General features: G+C 50.5%; 1 protein-coding gene across 5 annotated transcripts in view; it reads right to left on the reverse strand.

Annotated features, from left to right (window-relative positions):
- Positions 1 to 17,835, reverse strand: part of PHACTR4 (phosphatase and actin regulator 4) — a 69,861-nt gene that overhangs the window by 9,025 nt on the left and 43,001 nt on the right. For 4 of the 5 annotated variants that reach the window (XM_071576474.1, XM_071576476.1, XM_071576475.1 and 1 more), the window contains 4 exons: positions 5,725 to 5,901; positions 5,210 to 5,290; positions 2,178 to 2,342; positions 1,701 to 2,060 (listed from right to left, as the gene is read on the reverse strand). In XM_071576474.1, coding sequence (XP_071432575.1) covers positions 1,701 to 2,060; positions 2,178 to 2,342; positions 5,210 to 5,290; positions 5,725 to 5,901 — 783 coding nt within the window. Of the gene's footprint in view, positions 1 to 1,700; positions 2,061 to 2,177; positions 2,343 to 5,209; positions 5,291 to 5,724; positions 5,902 to 14,338; positions 14,695 to 17,835 lie in introns of those variants that run through there. The other variant, XM_071576472.1, reaches the window with a different exon arrangement.

Genomic DNA, 17,835 nt, shown 5'->3' on the forward strand with positions numbered 1-17,835 from the left:
ATTCCCTCTCCCCAGGAGTGTTTCCTGGGCTTTATTTTCAGCTGCTGCATCAGACACCAGAACTGCTTAGAGAATGAGCATCTTCGGGAGGGACAAAGGGGTGAGCTGCACAGGAACACCCTCCCCTGCCTCAGGCTACCAAAGCAGCACAAAAGGACACGCACCCAGGCAGAGAACACACCAAAGACCCGCGGGGAGCTCACAAAGCCAATTCCACTCCTGCTGTTCACCAGCAACAACACAAAGCTCAGACAGCAACGCTGCAGCTCCATCCTGCCGGACCAGAGCCCTGTGGAGTCTCCTCCACAGCCACCTTCTCACCCAGGACTCAAAGAGAACTCCCTGCTCTCCTCTCCTCTCCCGCGGTGGTGTTCCCAGCCCAGTGCTGTTGGGAAGAGGCAGGATGGCTCCAAACAGATGTTGGATGCACTCCTGTCTGCAACCACATATTTTGTTCCACAAGTTCCTCCTGCAACTGGTGCTGAGGCATTTCAAATGGCATCTGCAGTGTGTGCAAGCAGCTTAAAGAAAACAAGAAGGTATTTCATGGAGTGCTTGGGCATGGCCAAGCTAATCAAGCTGGTCTGGCACATGGGAGTGTTTAACACCATATAAAGGTCACTTGCAAAACCTGCCAGGGCAAGGTGAGCCCAGAGCAGAGCCAGGAGCTCACACAAAGCAGTGGCTCAGGCTACTTCAGGTGGCAACCTGCACATCCACCACTGCCTCCCAAACCACACCTGGGTAACACCTCTAGTTTCTGTGATAACAGTGCAAACCTGCTGGATTGATCTTCCAAGGAGCTTCCCTCCTGATCTGTGAGAGCCCCTGTGTCCAAAGATTAGGAGGTGCCTGTGAGAGAACTGTCTGAGACACAAACAGACTGTGTGGAAGTCAACCCAACTCTTGTGTTGCATCTTTAAGACCCACCAGAATTCCCACAGAGAGCAGAGGCTAAACCAGCTTTAAGAAACTCTCCCCAAATCTTCTGCTTAGAAAAGTTACAGAGATAAAGACATTTAATTCTCTTAGTGGGAAGATTCAGCTCAAGTTACAGCTGAGCTCATTTATCCATGGGACAAGACTTAAGGACAAGACTAATATGGCACTATCCCAACCACAGAGTTTAGGGGAGGTGCCTGAGTATACCCAGGGAAACCTGAATTATCCCTGCCAGCTCCTGGCCTCTCTGCACCAAGTGGAAACCACATGGCCCTGCAGTGACAGCCAGGACAGACATTTTTTGGTGTGATGTGCATTTTTTAGGTTACTTTGTTGGGGCTTTTTTCCCCAAGACCAGCTGAAAGCAGGAATTGCCACTGACCACAGCCTTGCAAAGCAGAATCTCATCCACCATCCCCCAGTCCTGGCTGAATCCCAGCCCTCAGCAAAGCACCAACATTCAGACACTGCCTTAGAGCTGACAGAGAAAAGGCAAGCAGGGATTCCTTCCTGCAGGTAGCTGTTGGGAACAGATTGGATGGCTCAGGGCAGAGGACTCCAGCAATTACACTGTTCCCAGCACATGTGTGTCCTGGCTAAACACGGGCAGATCTGAGTCCAAACTGGACTGTTTTCAGGAAAAATGGTCAGACATTCATGATACAACTAAAAATCTTCCCTCATGAAGGAAAGAGGAACTTGGAGCAGCAGCTTCAGAACATCCCAGGGTACAAAAACCAGGTCCTGGGGTCACTTACCTATTAGTGAGTTGCTGTTTCTGTTGACAGGTTTGGGAGGAGGGACAGGAGGCTGTTTGGCAGGAGCTGTGCTGGCTGTACTGGAAGGAGCAGTAGTGTTGGCACTGGCAGGGGTGGGAAGCAGAGTCCTGGGGGCTGGGGAAGGGGCAGCTGTGGCATTGACTGTCTTTGCTGCAGTGGGGGCTGTGGTGGAGGGCACAGTTCTTGCAGTGCTGCTGGCAGGTGTTGGATCCTTTGCCTGCACTTCGTTGGCCTCCTGGGAAGTGGAGGGAGGTCTTTTTGGAGGAAGGAGAGGCTGTCTGGGGACATGTGGCTCCTGAGGTGGTTCCAGTTCAGGCCCAGAGTGGCTGCTGGAGGAGCCTGCAAAGGGAGACAGCTCAGTTTAAGGGACTGGAGAGGGGAAACAATCAGATGAGAATTCAAAACTGCTGCTGGGACCATCTGAAGTCCTGATCTTGCACACAACTGGTTTCTTACCTGGCCTCTTTTTTGACTCCTCTGCTGGAACAGGCTTCCTAAGGCTGGAGGGCTTTGTGACCTCTTCCTCCTGGCTGGGCAGGTCACAGACCCCAGGGCCACCAATGGGGACTGTGTGGCCATTCTTCAGTGCAGGGGGGTGCAGCTTCTCTGGCTCTTCACCATCTGCAAGGGGTGGGAGGGGAGAAAACAAAGCAAAGAGAAAACTCTCAGAAGGCAGGAGAGGGAAGAGCTGGCTGAGCTGACTGAACCACCAGGGAGCCACACCAACTTCTCTCTGGCTTCTGAAACTGCTGGTCTTCATTCCCCTTCTGCACAGGATTGCTCAGCAACCAACCAACTGGAGCTGGGAGCCTTTGATTTCATTGTCAGAAAGGAAATAGTACAGCTCTGGATCCCCTCAAAGGTTTGTCTTCTTCCTGTCCTGCCCTTCCTCCTGTGTTTCAGACTGGTGTGCCCAGTGCTGTGGCACAGCCCAAGCAAGTTGTAACTGCAGTCAAAATACTCCATCAGCTTTTGTGTCCACCCACCCTTGCAGAGCAGCCACCAGTTCCCTGCTGCAACAGATTCCAACAAGAGCCAAGGCATCTACTGCACATGCAATAATGGGTTTGGATAGTCTTAAAACTAGTGGAAGCACCTCTGTTTTCCTTCTGTTTCTATCCTGAATTGGCCACAAAAATCAATGCACACCAGCAAAGCAGATTTCTTCATTTTCTCTTGGTTTTAATCAGATGTAATAAGACAGCTCCAGAATCTGATGTAGTCCTGTTTCTGCTTTTCCAGATTCTGCCACGGAGTTTCCCACTGTCAGAAGCAACACCTCTATTGGAAACAGTTCCTCTTTCTAGCCCATGATTTTGAGACCATTTAAAGCCCCATGAGGAGATACTCAACCATTCTCTGTAACTGCCCTGATAGGACAAACTCTTGGTGATATTGTTCCCAGTATCAGACAGCATCCACTCTAATGGGACATTGTCCATTTTTATTGCCTTCTAACTGAAGAAATATTGGATACATCATCCATTTGATAGCAAATCTTTAGCATTTCAGTCTACCCTCTCTGAACCAACTGCAGTGTGTGGGATCAAAGCTCCAGATGCCAGGCCCAGCACACTGTGCTGATTTTTGGGCATTTATTCCACTGCTTTCTTCACCTTTTCTCCTCCCTCAGGCATTACTGCCCCTTCCCCAACCTGGTGTTATTCAGGAGCTGAAAGCAAAGCTGCCAAGGAGTCAAAAGCTCCCCAGGACCTCCCTTCCAGCCCAGAAGCAGCCCTGGTTCCTGGGAGGAGCAGGCAGAGGGTGCTGCCTCACTCACTGCCCTTCCCTGAAATGCAGGAAGCACCGACTGCAACAAGAGGGAGTTTCCTCCAGACAGGGCTGAAACTCAAGGATGAGACAGAGATTTTTATAGCAGCAACTGCCTCTGGTTATCCAAAGTTTTCAGCAAGGGAGGCAGGGAGTAAGATCCAGCTTTCCTTACCACTCAACCCTCCCTGCCCTTCCCTGGCAGCTCCTGATGATCTCTCACACCACCTCACTTCCAACTTCAGCTCCAGGGACCTCCTTCAAGGCCAAGAGATCCAATGACATCTTTTTTCCTTACTCTGAGCCTGGTACCCACAACCTGGAGTCCACAGCCTGCTGACCCCCAGCCCAGGGAGCAGCAGGACCACCTTCACCTCCACCACACCTTCTCATCTCAAAGGGTTTCCAGCACTTTTCCCCCCCTAAGAACTTGCCCAAGAAAACTAGATGACCTTGTACGAGCAGGTTTTAGAACTGCAAGCAAACACAATAATAACCCACCCTCATGTCTTATGACTGCCCAAGTGTCTTAAACTCCCAGGAGGGATTTAGATAATGCGCCTCTAATCTACCCCCCTGCCAGCACCCACTGCTCCCTCGTGCTGGGGGTTTGCACTTTGGCCACATTACACTCATCTTCTGCTTCTAAAACCAGAGCAGATGACTCAAAGAAGAAAATAATTCCACACCCCTAAGCCAGGTTCTGTTACACCCTAACAGCGTGGAAGATCTCGCTCTGCTCTGCCATCTCCAACTGGAGGTTTGGTGCCCAAAGCCTTTGATCTCTCTTCAGTTTCATCCTGTGACCTCACACCCTTCTGTACCCAGTGAACTCTTCCCCCAGGTCTGCACTGACACCCTCAGGGGTGTCATTACAGCAGAGCTGTGTTAAGCCTCTCTCTCTCTCGGTTTTGGTTTCAATTGTTTGGTCTGAAAACCACTTTTTCACCTCCACTTTTCCACTTCACAGCTCTCTTAGGATGAGACTTGCACTAGGCCAGGGCTGTCTCTGCAGAGTCTCTGGAGGTGCAGTCACAGCCCCAGGACCATGATGACACCCAGACAGGTGGGCTGCTGTCCCCCCACACCTTCCTGCCCCCTCCCTCAGACCCACCTCACCCAACTCACAGCAGGTGACTCGATGGTGATCTGAGAACTTATTTTGGCAGCATGATCCAACTGGGAGACATCAGGGATGACACAAAAGGGGATCAGACTTCTCAGATTTAGATTAAAGCAAAGCAAGCTTTAATAAGCTTAGTGGTGACTATGACACCACACCATGAAGCATCTTTTGCAGGAAATGCAGCTGAGAATTCATCCATTTTTGACTGTTTTCCCAGCTGGAGTCCTGGGGTCAGCACCTCTCCCCCAGTGCATTGGAACAGCTGGAGTTGGTGAGTGACAGCAAAGGTTTGCAGGACAGGAGGAGTGATCTGGAGCAGGACAGGTAGGGAGGGACAGGATGAGAAGTGACCCAGAGCACAGCCCTCCCACCCTGCTGGCAGGAATGTGTCCAAGGCAGGCACTGAGCTCCCTCAGCAACATCTTCCTCCCTGAGCAGACTGTGAGAATCAGTGTGTGAAAATCAGACCAGAGACAGCACTGAAAAGGGTAAAGCAGACAGAGCCCTTCAATTTGTCTCCCAAGGGTGAGGTTTGGCCAGAAGAAGATCAGCTACACAGACACAGACAGGAGAATTTCGTTTGCAGACTCACCCTGCTCAGGCTCTTCCAACAGAACCCCTCTTTTTACCAGCTCCTCTCTTGGCTTTCGCATAGAAATCTTTCGTTCTAAAACTGATATTAAATTGAAAAAGGCACTCAGAAAACAGGGCAAGCCAGAAGTTCAAGATGATAATTTTAGTTTGGTTTTTTTTAAAGGGATCCTCTGGAGGAAATAAAAGGGTTTCAAATTTCACTGGTTTTGCATGGATTAAGAGGAGGCACTGCAGGTTCAGGCCTGCACTTCACACTACACTGGGGATTGTGGAGGGAACCCTCCCTCCCCACACTGCTTGGGGAGACAGGAATTCATTTGTCTGAAGCTACAGCTCCATGGCAAGGTGTTTGTGGAGAGACTGCAGGTGCCAGCCCATCACCAGAGCCACACTGTGGTTCTCACACGTGCCAGCTCTCAGGCTGGTGACAGCAAGCCCTTCTCAGTGGCCAGATGGCTCGTGGCAGGTTTCCCTGTGGAGGAAGGGATGCCCATCCAGCCCCTGTCACTTTACCTTCTGAAGTCTCCTTAAATTTGTCACTGCTTTTCTTTTTCCTCCACTTCCAGGGCTTGAAGATCTTGCCAAAGCTTGAGAACTTGCTTTTCCTCTTTGTAGGGGGTGTGGTGTCACCTGATTCCAAAACATCTACCCCCATGCTGGCATCCCCTGGGGCGTGATCCACCTCCTCAGCTGGATGGGAAAAAGGAAAAGAATAAAGAATTAGCTCTGTAACAGCTGCCACCAGCCCAGCCCACTCTGGGGAACAGCACAGTCAGGCAAAAAGGGAGCAAGACTCCATCCATGGATCCACAGAACCCTCACATCAGCTTGGGGAGACAGGAGAGGGACTCTCAACGTTAACAAGGCAAAGAGAAGCTGGTAAGGGACTTCCCGAGACAAGGATTACAGAATTCCAGAATCAAATAGGTTGGAAAAGACCTCTGAGACCATCAAATCCACCCTGTGCCCGATGCCCACCTTGTCCCCCAGCCCAGAGCTCTGAGTGCCAAATCCTGTCATTCCTTGGGCACCTCCAGGGTGGGGATTCCAAACCTCCCTGGGCAGCCCCTTCCAGTGTTTGACCCTCCCCTGGCACAGCCTGAGGTCGTTCCCTCTCCTCCTGTCCCTGTTTCCTGGAGTAAAGCCTGACGCTCCCATGTCCCCCCTCCTGGCAGGGATTGCAGAGAGTGAGAAAATCCCCCCTGAGCCTCCTTTTCTCCAGGCTGAGCCCCCCCAGCTCCCTCAGCCACAGATTGGTTTAATTTTGCAGCATCGCAGCTTTGCCCATGAACAAACCCCACTTTGCTGCATTTCCTTGTCATAAGTCATGACATGAACACAAACACCTTCCAGCCCACCCAGCTGCCATCCAGGACTGTCTGCACAGCCCAAAATCACCAGACCCTTTCCAGCAGCTGGATGTGCCTCTCTGATTTTCCCACTATAAATAAGGGCAGCAAAGCTGGCCAAGAGCAACAACTCCACAGGAAGGCGACACAATACAGGCCCCAACTCCACCTACTGCCCTGCAGTCCCTGGAGAACAGCACGAGAAGGACACAGAGGTGGGAAGGGACACACATCAAAAAAAAAAAGCCACAACTCCCAACTCTAAGAAAACCACTTTGGAAGCAGAACCAGAGCACGAAACGCTAATGTGGGGACTGACAATCCTGCTGTTGCTGTTCTGGGGGTATTTGATGGAACATGAGGGAACATTTACAATCAGCACAACCCAAAATAATGAATCAGTGCACATGAGCTAAGTGAAGGCAGCTGGTGCCTGCTCATAGCAGGATTTACAGAGCCACAATCCCTTGGTTTCTAGAGGCAGGAATACTCAAGATCCACTGCAGAGCTCCATGGAAAAAATGCTATGGAAAAAAGAGACGTCCCCCAGCCCTGCCTGACACCACACACGGCAGGGTGGGGTGTCCTGGTACAAATTGCACTCGTGTGACTTGTTTTGGAGCCTCTAAATCAGACATTGTGGAGCTCGAGAGCCCTCCAGGAACACAACAGACCTTTCAGTCAACTTCAGACAAGCCTGCAGGACCTGCCTGCAGAACAGACAAAGGGCTGTAGGTGGAAAGTTCAGCCAAGATTCCCATCCCCTGAGGGTAAGAGATTAGGAAAGGAATTTTAGGGGAAAGCCATTCTGCATATAGGACAAGAGCTAATAATGTATGTGCTGTATCCTACAACTTCTCACTAAGGATACAGGCCCAGATGTGAAAAATCAGATTCCTGTCAACACCAGGAAGAGCATGTTCAGGACAGGGGGAAAAATAACAAGAAAAAATGAGTTGTTTGATAGAGCTCTACCTGCAACCCTGCAGTGCTTCCCAGCATGAGATCTGAGATCCCACGAAGGACAAGCACAGGGAGCCACAGTCATAGAATGGATTGGGTTGGAAAAGACCTCCGAGATCATCAAGTCCAACCCTTGGGCCAACTCCAGTCCCTTTACCAGATCATGGCACTCAGTGCCACGGCCAAGCTCAGCTGAAAAACCTCCAGGGATGGGGAATCCACCCCCTCTCTGGGCAGCCCATTCCAATCCCTGAGCACTCTCTCTGCAAAGAATTTCTTTCTGCTCTCCACCTTCAATTTCCCCTGGCAGAGCTTGAGCCCATCGTGACCCCTTGTCCTATTGCTGACAACAGGACACATTGACAGAGAGGACAATATTCCAGTCTGAGCACACATGAAATGGGAAGATCATTGAAAAATATGGAAGAGAAGCACAACAGAGGGAAACCAGAGAGCATTTCAGCAGGAGGACCTCGATCATGTGAGAAGAACAATCTCTAACCAAGTGACAGAGGAAGGAAAGCCAGCCCAGCACTGTGGAGAGGCTGGAGGGGCAAAGACATGCCATGGATGTGCCACTGTGCTCATCAGCCTTTTCAAAGCTAACTGTGGCCATTGCAGACTCTACCCAAAATTCCTGACCCTTCCAGTTGTCTCCTCTCATTTGTGGGGCTCATGCAGTGGGGGCAGATGGATTTTCTGTTGGGTCTGTGGTTGTATTTTTGTTTAAATCAGCGCCGTAACAGAAAGACCCTCACTCTGAACTAGTCAGAAGATGATGCCAGCCAACATTTATTTGAAAAAGCAAGATTAATTCAGTATCTGAGCTGCTTTTAAATAAAAAAAAACACCATTCCAACTCTGGCTTCATAACAGAAGAGAAATTGGGTGGAAAATAACACACACCATGTCAGCACTGATCTGTGATTTTCTGCAGGGGTGGAGGGAGGGTAGATGGAAATAGGGGCAAAAAAAGGAAAAAAAAGGCATTTCCAGCTCCCAGCAACCTCAGAGGAGTTGTCTGGATGTTTAGAGGCACTTTCTTCAGAGACCAGAGTTGTACATGTTAACAAACAGCACTCACTGTGCTCAACGGAGCATTCCCAGACTTCACCAGGCAGGCACAGCACTTGGCAGGTACAGACTCTGGGCTGAAGGTGGATCCCAAGTGCCACCAAAGGCACTTCCCTCACCTTTCCAAGGAGAACAGTGCTGAAGGCAATCCCCTCAAATCTCCCCCTTCCCTGAACTGCTTGGAGCAATGTCCCTGATGTGCTGCTGCCACCCCAGGTGTCACAGTGTGCACTAAGCAAAGCAAGTTATTAAAATAAACCCAACCCTCAGGTCTGGGGATTAATGAAGAGCCCTCAGCACACTGGGATGTCTCCACTTCCAATTAGAGGGAGAACAACAAGCATTTTAAGTTGGATATCAGAAAACAATTCTTTGCAGAGAGAGTGCTCAGGCATTGGAGGGGGTGGATTCCCCATCCCTGGAGGTTTTTCAGCTGAGCTTGGCCGTGGCACTGAGTGCCATGATCTGGTAAAGGGATTGGAGTTGGACCAAGGGTTGGACTTGATGATCTCGGAGGTCTTTTCCAACCCAATCCATTCTGTGATTTTGTCATTGATTCATTTCCCCCACCACGGTCCCCTCAGAGCAGTGGACACGAAAAGATGAGCCAAAACTGCAGAATCCCCCAGAGCAGGCAGGGTGGGGAGAGCCCACATGTGATTTCACTCCAGGCAGAGCCTCTTCCAGCAGCTCCTGCAGCCCAGTCTGGCTGTCAAAGCAAATACCAGCCCAGGGTGGAGTTCCACTGCCAAAGCTGCAACCACGCAGGTGAACACGGGGAGGTTTCACAAGGACCTTCACAGCCAGAGTGATCATCTGGTTCCTGCTCCGAGGCTCCTGCTGAGCACCAGCGGTTGTACAACACAGAACCACTCGGGGTTGTTGGTTTATAACCAGTTCTGTGTCTAAAAACAGCCAGGCAAGAGGGGCAGACAGGCACACTATGTGCTCCTTCAGACCATTAAACTGCTCAAACATTCCCACCAACCTTTTTTGCTCCATGTAGAATGAAACTCGATATGTTACTGAGCACCCCGAGATGCCAGGGAAGGAATTCCCACTGGGATTCGTTGTGTCCAGCTGTTCTGCTGACAGGAGAGCCTGTCCTGCCCTGCCCAGCACTCTGCCTTTTCCCTTCCCTAATTACACACGGACAGAGACATTTAAAGCCGACTGTTGTGAAGCAATTATGACACTCAGAGCTAATGAGAGGGCGGGTCGGCAGCTCTAGGTGAGATTTACTGGTCTGTATTCAAAGCACCTCATTGTTCAGTGACTGTGCACCTTCCACAGTGCTCACACCCCCTCCAAAAAGGGCCTTTCCTTCAATGCACGGCCCATTTCCAGCTCAAACCTCCAGGAAATGGTGCAGAGGGGACATTTCTTGGCTGTGAAGGCAGAGAATCCACCTTGCTGAGGCTGTGCCTCCTCCCGCTCAGCTCCACAAGGTACAGGAGGGTCCTTAAGCAGCTTTGCAAGGCAAGGAGGGAACCTCTCCTTATCCGAGTCATGCACTGGGAAACCGGGAAGGAATCAGTGCTTGGGGAAAGAAATGGGCAAAAAGAGAGGAATGGGGCTTTGAGGGAAGGGTGGGAAGCATCAGGATGCCCTCATTCAGCTCAGCACCAGGGCTGTGTCCACAGGACCAGCCTCAGCCTCACCCTCACCACAGTGCCAGGCTGGAAAACCTGCTTTAAACACATGGAAAAGGTTAAATGAGGTCACACAGGCCTGGGTGAAGCCAGCAGTGTCCTCATTAGAAGGTCAACAGCTTCCCAACTGGCAGGTCCCAAAGGTGCCCCTGTGCCAAAGCACGACCTTGTTTAACCTCTCTGGAAGCAGACACAGCACACACTTGGGAAAAGCAACCTTGGAGCAGGGAGAGCCCCACAGAGCCCACCCTGACACCTGCATGATGTGCTTAACGTTCCAGCAGAGCCCTGGGTGAGGAAAAAACCAGAATAAAATACCTACTGCAACTTCAGGAGGTTGTCCCAGGCTCCTGGAGCACTCAGATCCCAGGACCCAGCTGGGATGGAGCAATTCCCCAGCTGCTTCCCAACCAGAGCCTCCTGCCATTTCAGATCCACTCTCCCAAACACTTTGCACTGTCCTAATCCCGTTCCATCCAAACAAGCAGGTGAATTTGAGCTGTTTAAACAGCACATTTGTGTTGACCCAAAATGTTTAGACTGAAATAATCTCAGGAAACGTCACAAAGTTGGCACAGCCTGGACACACAAGAAGGCAGGAAGCTCCAGCAGTGCCAAGCAGCTCGGGATGCAATTCCCCATGTTTGCCTGGCCAGCTGGTCCTTCCAACCCTCCCTCAAAACACACTTACACTTAAAATCTTGCAGCTAAATCGCAGGTGGAAAAAAGCTCTTCCTGCCCTTGTGGTGCTGATCTATCCCAGTGTTTGCTTCCCAGAGAAAGCATTTCAGTGGAAGGAGCTGGAGAGTCACAGGGGGTGATGTGTTACCTGTTCCCAAAGCTCCTGCCAGGCTTGGGGATGCCATTCCCATTAAAAAGGGAGAAGCTTTCACTTCCACCACTGCTCTCAGTGGGTCAAACAGGCCAAGCCAGGATCCCTGGGGACAATTAAAGCCACCAGATGTGGTCACACCACGGCCACACACACAGGACACCACAGCAGGATCACCCTCCTATAAATGTCATGGTTTAATGGTCACACCACAATCCAGGGAGGAAAAGCCACCACGTGAGCAAAGAGTTGGTCCCAAAACACCCTTTTGTAGAGCAAAACACTTCCAGCCTGGAAAAAGGCCCAGCAGAGACTTCAGGGACCAACAGGAATAACCAAAAGGCATTTATTTCATTAAGGATGATCTCTCATGTGGAAAATACCCACAACAGTTACATGAAATAGTGGCACCTCTGATGCACAGTGTTAAAGCATTAAACCCAACCTGGATCTAGTGCAGAATTAATCCTGAGAGTTTGTGGACTGTTTTAACTCGGGCCACACACCCTCAAAACGCAGCCTAGCCCAGTTTTATTTTGTTTTTAACACCATTACATAAGCTAAAACTCACTTCATGATCTGAGTTAGAGACCCCAGCAAAGCAAGGCTGTGAATAAATCAAAGAATTGTATCCCAGGTGATGACAACTCATATTATTATATTGGTATATGCCTGGGAGGGAACTACTGATTTCCAACATTCATGAGAAAAATGGCACAGCCCTTCAATGATGAAGGGTCTGTGAGCCCCAGGACAGGGCTGAGGAATGGAGCTGTTAGGGAAAGACTGAGAAAAAGCTGCTTTTCTCCCCAAAACATCCCTGCAGACATCCAAGTGTAACTTCAGAAGAGGATGGGTCTCACACTGCTGGCACTACAACGGGCTCGTTGCCTCAGTCCTTTTCTGAGGTGCAAGAACTGGTAAATTCCAACTTCATTAAGAGAGATCCTCACAAGGGAAATGAGAAAACATCCCTACTTTGCACAGCATGTAAGTCATGAGCTTGGGCCGGATTCCTTCCATCATCCAGAACCTGATCCATCTCACAGGAGTTACCACGGGATTTCCACAAATCCCAGGAGTTTCTGCCCATAAGGAGCTTGCTGGGCATCTCAGGGCAAATGAGGCACTTCAGTGCCAGGGAGGAAACTCTGCTTGTCCACCCTCTGTTTCCCCCAGGACCACAACTCTGCTTGTCCACCCTCTGCTTCCCCCAGGACCACAACTCTGCTTGTCCACCCTCTGCTTCCCCCAGGACCACAACTCTGCTTGTCCACCCTCTGTTTCCCCCAGGACCACAACTCTGCTTGTCCACCCTGTGTTTCCCCCAGGAACACAGCTCTGCTTGTCCACCCTCTGCTTCCCCCAGGACCACAACTCTGCTTGTCCACCCTCTGCTTCCCCCAGGACCACAACTCTGCTTGTCCACCCTCTGCTTCCCCCAGGACCACAACTCTGCTTGTCCACCCTCTGTTTCCCCCAGGACCACAACTCTGCTTGTCCACCCTCTGTTTCCCCCAGGAACACAGCTCTGCTTAACCACCTCTGTTTCCCCCAGGAACACACATCCCTGAAGTTCTGCCATCACACAAGCCCATGAGGTGCACCAGGAGGTTTTGCTGGGAATGTGGCTGCTCCTGACACACCTGGAATACCCCAGGATCTCCAGCTACAGCAGGACCACCACGGACCTGAGCCACAAACCCTCCTGTTGACCACAGTGTGGATGCACAGCCTGGGGAACAACCCAGTTCCCTCCTTTTCCCCTCTGGTGTGTCCACCAGAGCAGTTAAGAATCCCAAAAGCTTCCAAGCAAACAGTTACAACTCAAAAAGCAAACAAAGGCTCTTTTGAAGGAGATGCTGTTAAAGTATCCATTGGGCAAACGTTTCTAAGCTTCCTATAACAGCTTTAAAAATTCGATGTGCATTTCCTGAATGGTCCAGGGAAGACATGAATCCTGACCTTAAAGCAATAAAAGGTTGTGGTCACAAAACAGCCCCAAACAGTCCCAACCCTCGGCTTCCCTGTGTTTTGTACTTTTCTAATCACCATAATCTTCCCAGGACTCTTTTTAACAGCATCCTGCCACAGTTAATGCAAGAACCATGTCCTCACGTTCACCATTTAATCAGTAGGAACTGTGGGAGCTGTGCCATGAAAAAAAGACTTCAGAGAGCAAATTACCAGTTGAGAAAACACCAGGTCTGCTGGCAAACAATGTCACTCCACCAAGAGCCCCTGGAAATTACCACTGTTACTGGTGCTTGATGAGCAAAAAGCCCAAGAGCGGCCAGGTTGGCTTCTAACAGCAAATAAATCCAAGGAGAAGATGCTGGTAATTTCCACTGACAGAATGAAGACAACTGAAGTTTTATTTCTCCATTCCACTCTTTATCACACTATTTTTAGCAGCTCTTGAACAAGACTAGCTGGGGTGAACTGGGGGGTGGGGAAGAGAATCACTGCTTTGACCTGAGCCCTGAAAATACTCGGTAGGTTCAAAGTTGTAGAAGTGAAAAAGAATGAAAAAATAATGTGTATCTGGGGGAGTTCTGTGTGTGCCCATGTTGAGTGTTTCCCTAATAATCAGGTATCTCACACCACAGATGAGAGTGAACAACTCAGCCCAGCCAGGTGACAGCAAGTGGGGATGAGAGAACAGGGAACAGCAGGATGGGGAAAGTCTCCTCGTTGCCAGTGCTGGGAACAGCATCCAAGACAGACCTGGAATAACTGACCCACACGGAGTGTCCGGGAAGTGGAGCTGCTCCCAGGGCTTAACTCAGCTGTGTTTGCTCCAGGCTGGCTGTTACTGAGATACCTCACAGTGGAGAGGGAAAACAAGCAGGGAGAGGGTTGCCAAGCCCTTCTCCCCCCAAAGCTGCCCCAAAACTGGGTGACATCACACCCAGGGAGGCAACTCTGGGTGGCTTTGGTCCAGGATCACCATCAGGGCTGACTCCTGCCCCACACAGGTGAGTTTTAGTGCTGTCCAAGTGCCCTGCAAAGCTGCTGTCCCTGAATCCATGCCAGACAGAGGCTATCCCTAAAAACAGCTGCTCGGAGCCCGTCAGGATCCCAGGACACGCTGCACAGGGATCGCACGGGACACGAGCGGGAGAAAGGCAGGAAATGGAGTTACTTCTCTGGTTTCTCTCCCCAGCCCGGCACAGGTTACACAAGCCCCACATTCCACTCCTCCCAACTCCTCCGTTTCACCTGCAATCCTGCCCCGAATTCCCTCCATTACTCACCGGGAGCAGCTGGATTGACCGGTCTGGAGAAGTGTGGCTGCCCCATGGGATCCTGTCCTGAGCAGCTCTCTGGGAAGAGGCGGGAGGGGGAGAGAGAGGGAGGAAAACTCTACGCTGGGAGCACTTCAATCCTTTAAAACGATAAATCCACGCTCTGGGCTGGGAAGGAGCCCGGCGAGAGAGGCGGGTCCGGCGCTCAGGCCGCGGCTCCGGTGTCCGAGGGTCCGGCACAGGTTCGGCTCTGCCCGGACCCCATGGCTGGGCACTCCAGTCTCATAAATAGGTGTCTGTGCCAGCTCCCTTCACGCAGGAATGCCTGTCATTCCAGAGCCGAGCAGGCTAGGGCCGAAGCTCAGGAAGGGGAGGAGACAGCCAGCCACGCTCCAGCCACTTAGCTGCATAATCCAAATTATCAACACCCCTCGCTGGAGTTTAGCAAGAAGAGAGAAAAGCTGGGAGCGAGGAGAGCGGAGTGTTTTCCTCAAGGAGACTCCAACAACCAAGGGGTTTCACCTCCCAAAGTGGGATCAAAGAGGTAACACCCTCCCTGAGCCCTGTGAATACAAACCAAGGCAGGCAGGGATGACACAGCCGGGGCTTTAAGTGCACTATCCCAGAGCAAAGGGAATTGCAAAGTGCCTCAGCTGATATGCATCTTGCCAGATGGATAATAAAAATACAATTTCAGAGCAATTCCCCTCTCCGCTAAAGCTACCAGGAAGCAGGCAGTGTGTCTTCTTGTTTAATTTAAATTTAACAAAGGAAAATTTAAATTTAACAAGGAAAGTAAGAGTTTGTTTTCTGTTCGTGTGTCACAGCTTGATGGTTAACATAAACACCCCCTTCAACATTTACATCACAATAACAAAGATCTCCAGAGTTTAAATATGTCCACCTGGATCCTTTAATTCGTCATTAAAATTTGGGTTAGGACTTGTGTGAATTTACAACTCATTTCCCTGTCCAACCACCACGGAGGAACAGGAAAACCTTTAAACATCCAGAAGCTTAAATTTAAGGGGAAAAGGGAAAGCAATTTTCAAAAATACACAGGAATTTGCTGGCAGCATAAAAGGAATTAAAATCAGGAACCAGACCCCACGTGACACCTCCAGGTTGGCTCTTTAGGAAAAGGCAGTTTCACCCACAGCAGGATTTGCTGGATTTGTGTCCCTGTCCTTGTCGGGGCAGCAGGAGCAGGACTGCAATATCACTCAGTACTACCCAGGCAGCAATCCCAATAGGAAAACCTTCTATTCTGGGAAACCACAAGATCCAAGACTGCTGATTTGTGCTGGTGCAGGTGGGGACAGTCGATGCTGCTCATTGCCCAGAGCGAACACTGCGGGATTGCCATGGATGGGGGGGAGGCAGGAACAGCCCCCAGAACAGGCCAAGAGGTAGCTCTGAAATCCAGTCACACCTCACCTGAGCCACAAACACACCTGGAAGACCTGGTGCTCTCAGTTCCCCCACTAACACGCTAAATATCTCAACAGGCAACTTGCAAATCCATTGCTCTTCCAGCGCAGAGCCGTAAAAACACAGGAGGAAGGAGGACACTTGTGCCCCTTCTCGTCCTCAATCCCTGCTGCTGAGGACATCCCCCATCCCATGGACAGCAGGTGGAGGAGCAGGGGATCAGCAGACCCGTGGAGGCGGCTGGCAAATAGCACTGTCCTCCCTCACACAGAGAATACGGACATTCCTGGGAGTCCTGCTCCTCTCCACCTCCCACCGGACATCTCCGGGCTGTGGTTCTGCCTGCTCAGCCACAGCCACCCTTTCAACAACTTCTGATCTCACTGTGGGCCATGAACACCCCAGTTCCCAGGAATCACAGAATCATAGAATGGATTGGGTTGGAAAAGACCTCCGAGATCATCAAGTCCAACCCTTGGGCCAACTCCAGTCCCTTTACCAGATCATGGCACTCAGTGCCACGGCCAAGCTCAGCTGAAAAACCTCCAGGGATGGGGAATCCACCCCCTCTCTGGGCAGCCCATTCCAATCCCTGAGCACTCTCTCTGCAAAGAAGTTTTTTCTCATCTCCAATTTCCCCTGGCAGAGCTTGAGCCCATCGTGCCCCCTTGTCCTATTGCTGAGTGCCTGGGAGAAGAGACCAACCCCCACCTGGCCAGAACTTCCCTTCAGGCAGTTCCAGACAGTGCTGAGGTCACCTCTGAGCCTCCTCTTCTCCAGGCTAAACACCCCCAGCTCCCTCAGCCTCTCCCCACAGCACTTGTGCTCCAGTCCCTTCTCCAGCCTCGTTGCTCTTCTCTGCACCTCACTGAAGACTTTTCACTTTGAGACAAAGAAAAAGCCATTTTAAAGCCATTTAAATTCGCCACCATCTGCAGGAGAGACCCACAAAGGTCAGAGGGACAGGCAGGAAGATTTCTCCAAGCCTGTAAATCAGCTTGGAAGGAGGTCTGGGAAAAGCATCCCTGCAGCTGGGAATGCTGCAGGAATGCTACATCTAGACCTGCTTGGCTTCCAAGGAATTAAAGCCACTGCATTTTATAAGGCATTTGCTGTGAATTCAGAGGGCTCAGAGCTCTGCTGCAGAACAGATGACACATGGCAGGTTGTTTGAGCACAGCAGTGCAATCATTTACTTCTACATTAGTGAAACATGAAACATTAACTTAAATTTCAATAAAAGATTTAAATAAATGCATTTAAATTCACAGTGCCTGCAGTCTGAGAGATGCACAACAGTTACTCGAGGCTCTGGTACTTCACAGGAACTCACCAGGCTGTGAAATAAAACCCTTTTCCATTTCTCTCTCCTTCACTAGGCCTTAAGGACCATCACAAATGGAATAACAAGATTATTTGGCAAAGGTTGTACCAGAAACATTAATATTTCCTTCTCAAACACAGGGCTGAGGTGCTCAATAAATAAAGAGATAAAACACTGCATTTCAAATTGCATCTGGCTTGGACTTCCAGCATCATTCAGGAGTATCAGCCACTACTCTCTCCTCTTTGAGGGAGAAAGAACAAAACCCCACCAAATGGAGCTGATAAAGAGCACAAAGCAGCAGAAATTCAAAAGTATCACAAGCATCATTTTCAAGGTGGACTCCCAGCCAGAAAAACCTGCCAGCCCATCCTTCAGCTCCCCCTCTGGAAGGAAAGGTGCAAATTCTGCCCCAGCAGACACACCAGCACCAAAAATGCTCCTGCCTCAGCTGCAGCCTCAGGATAGAGAGTGAGAGCAGCTCTGCTCCCAGGGAACCCTCGGCAGGACAAAGTGACCTGCCTTCACCCAACTGGACAGCCAAAAAAAAGGAAACCCCACATTTCAAGCAAGGAAGAGCAAGAGATGTCCAAAATTCCCATAACAATGAGAAGGGCCACCTGACTTTGCTGCACAGCAACCAGAAGAAACCAGAGCAAATCTTTTGCTCCTCAGGGACAGGTGAAGACTTTTATAAGAGGAAAAGCTTGGAATAGGAAGGGGCTTTTTAAAGGAAAGCAAATAGGGAAAC

The sequence above is a fragment of the Pithys albifrons genome, chromosome 24, assembly GCF_047495875.1.
Source record: "Pithys albifrons albifrons isolate INPA30051 chromosome 24, PitAlb_v1, whole genome shotgun sequence".
Taxonomy (NCBI): domain Eukaryota; kingdom Metazoa; phylum Chordata; class Aves; order Passeriformes; family Thamnophilidae; genus Pithys; species Pithys albifrons.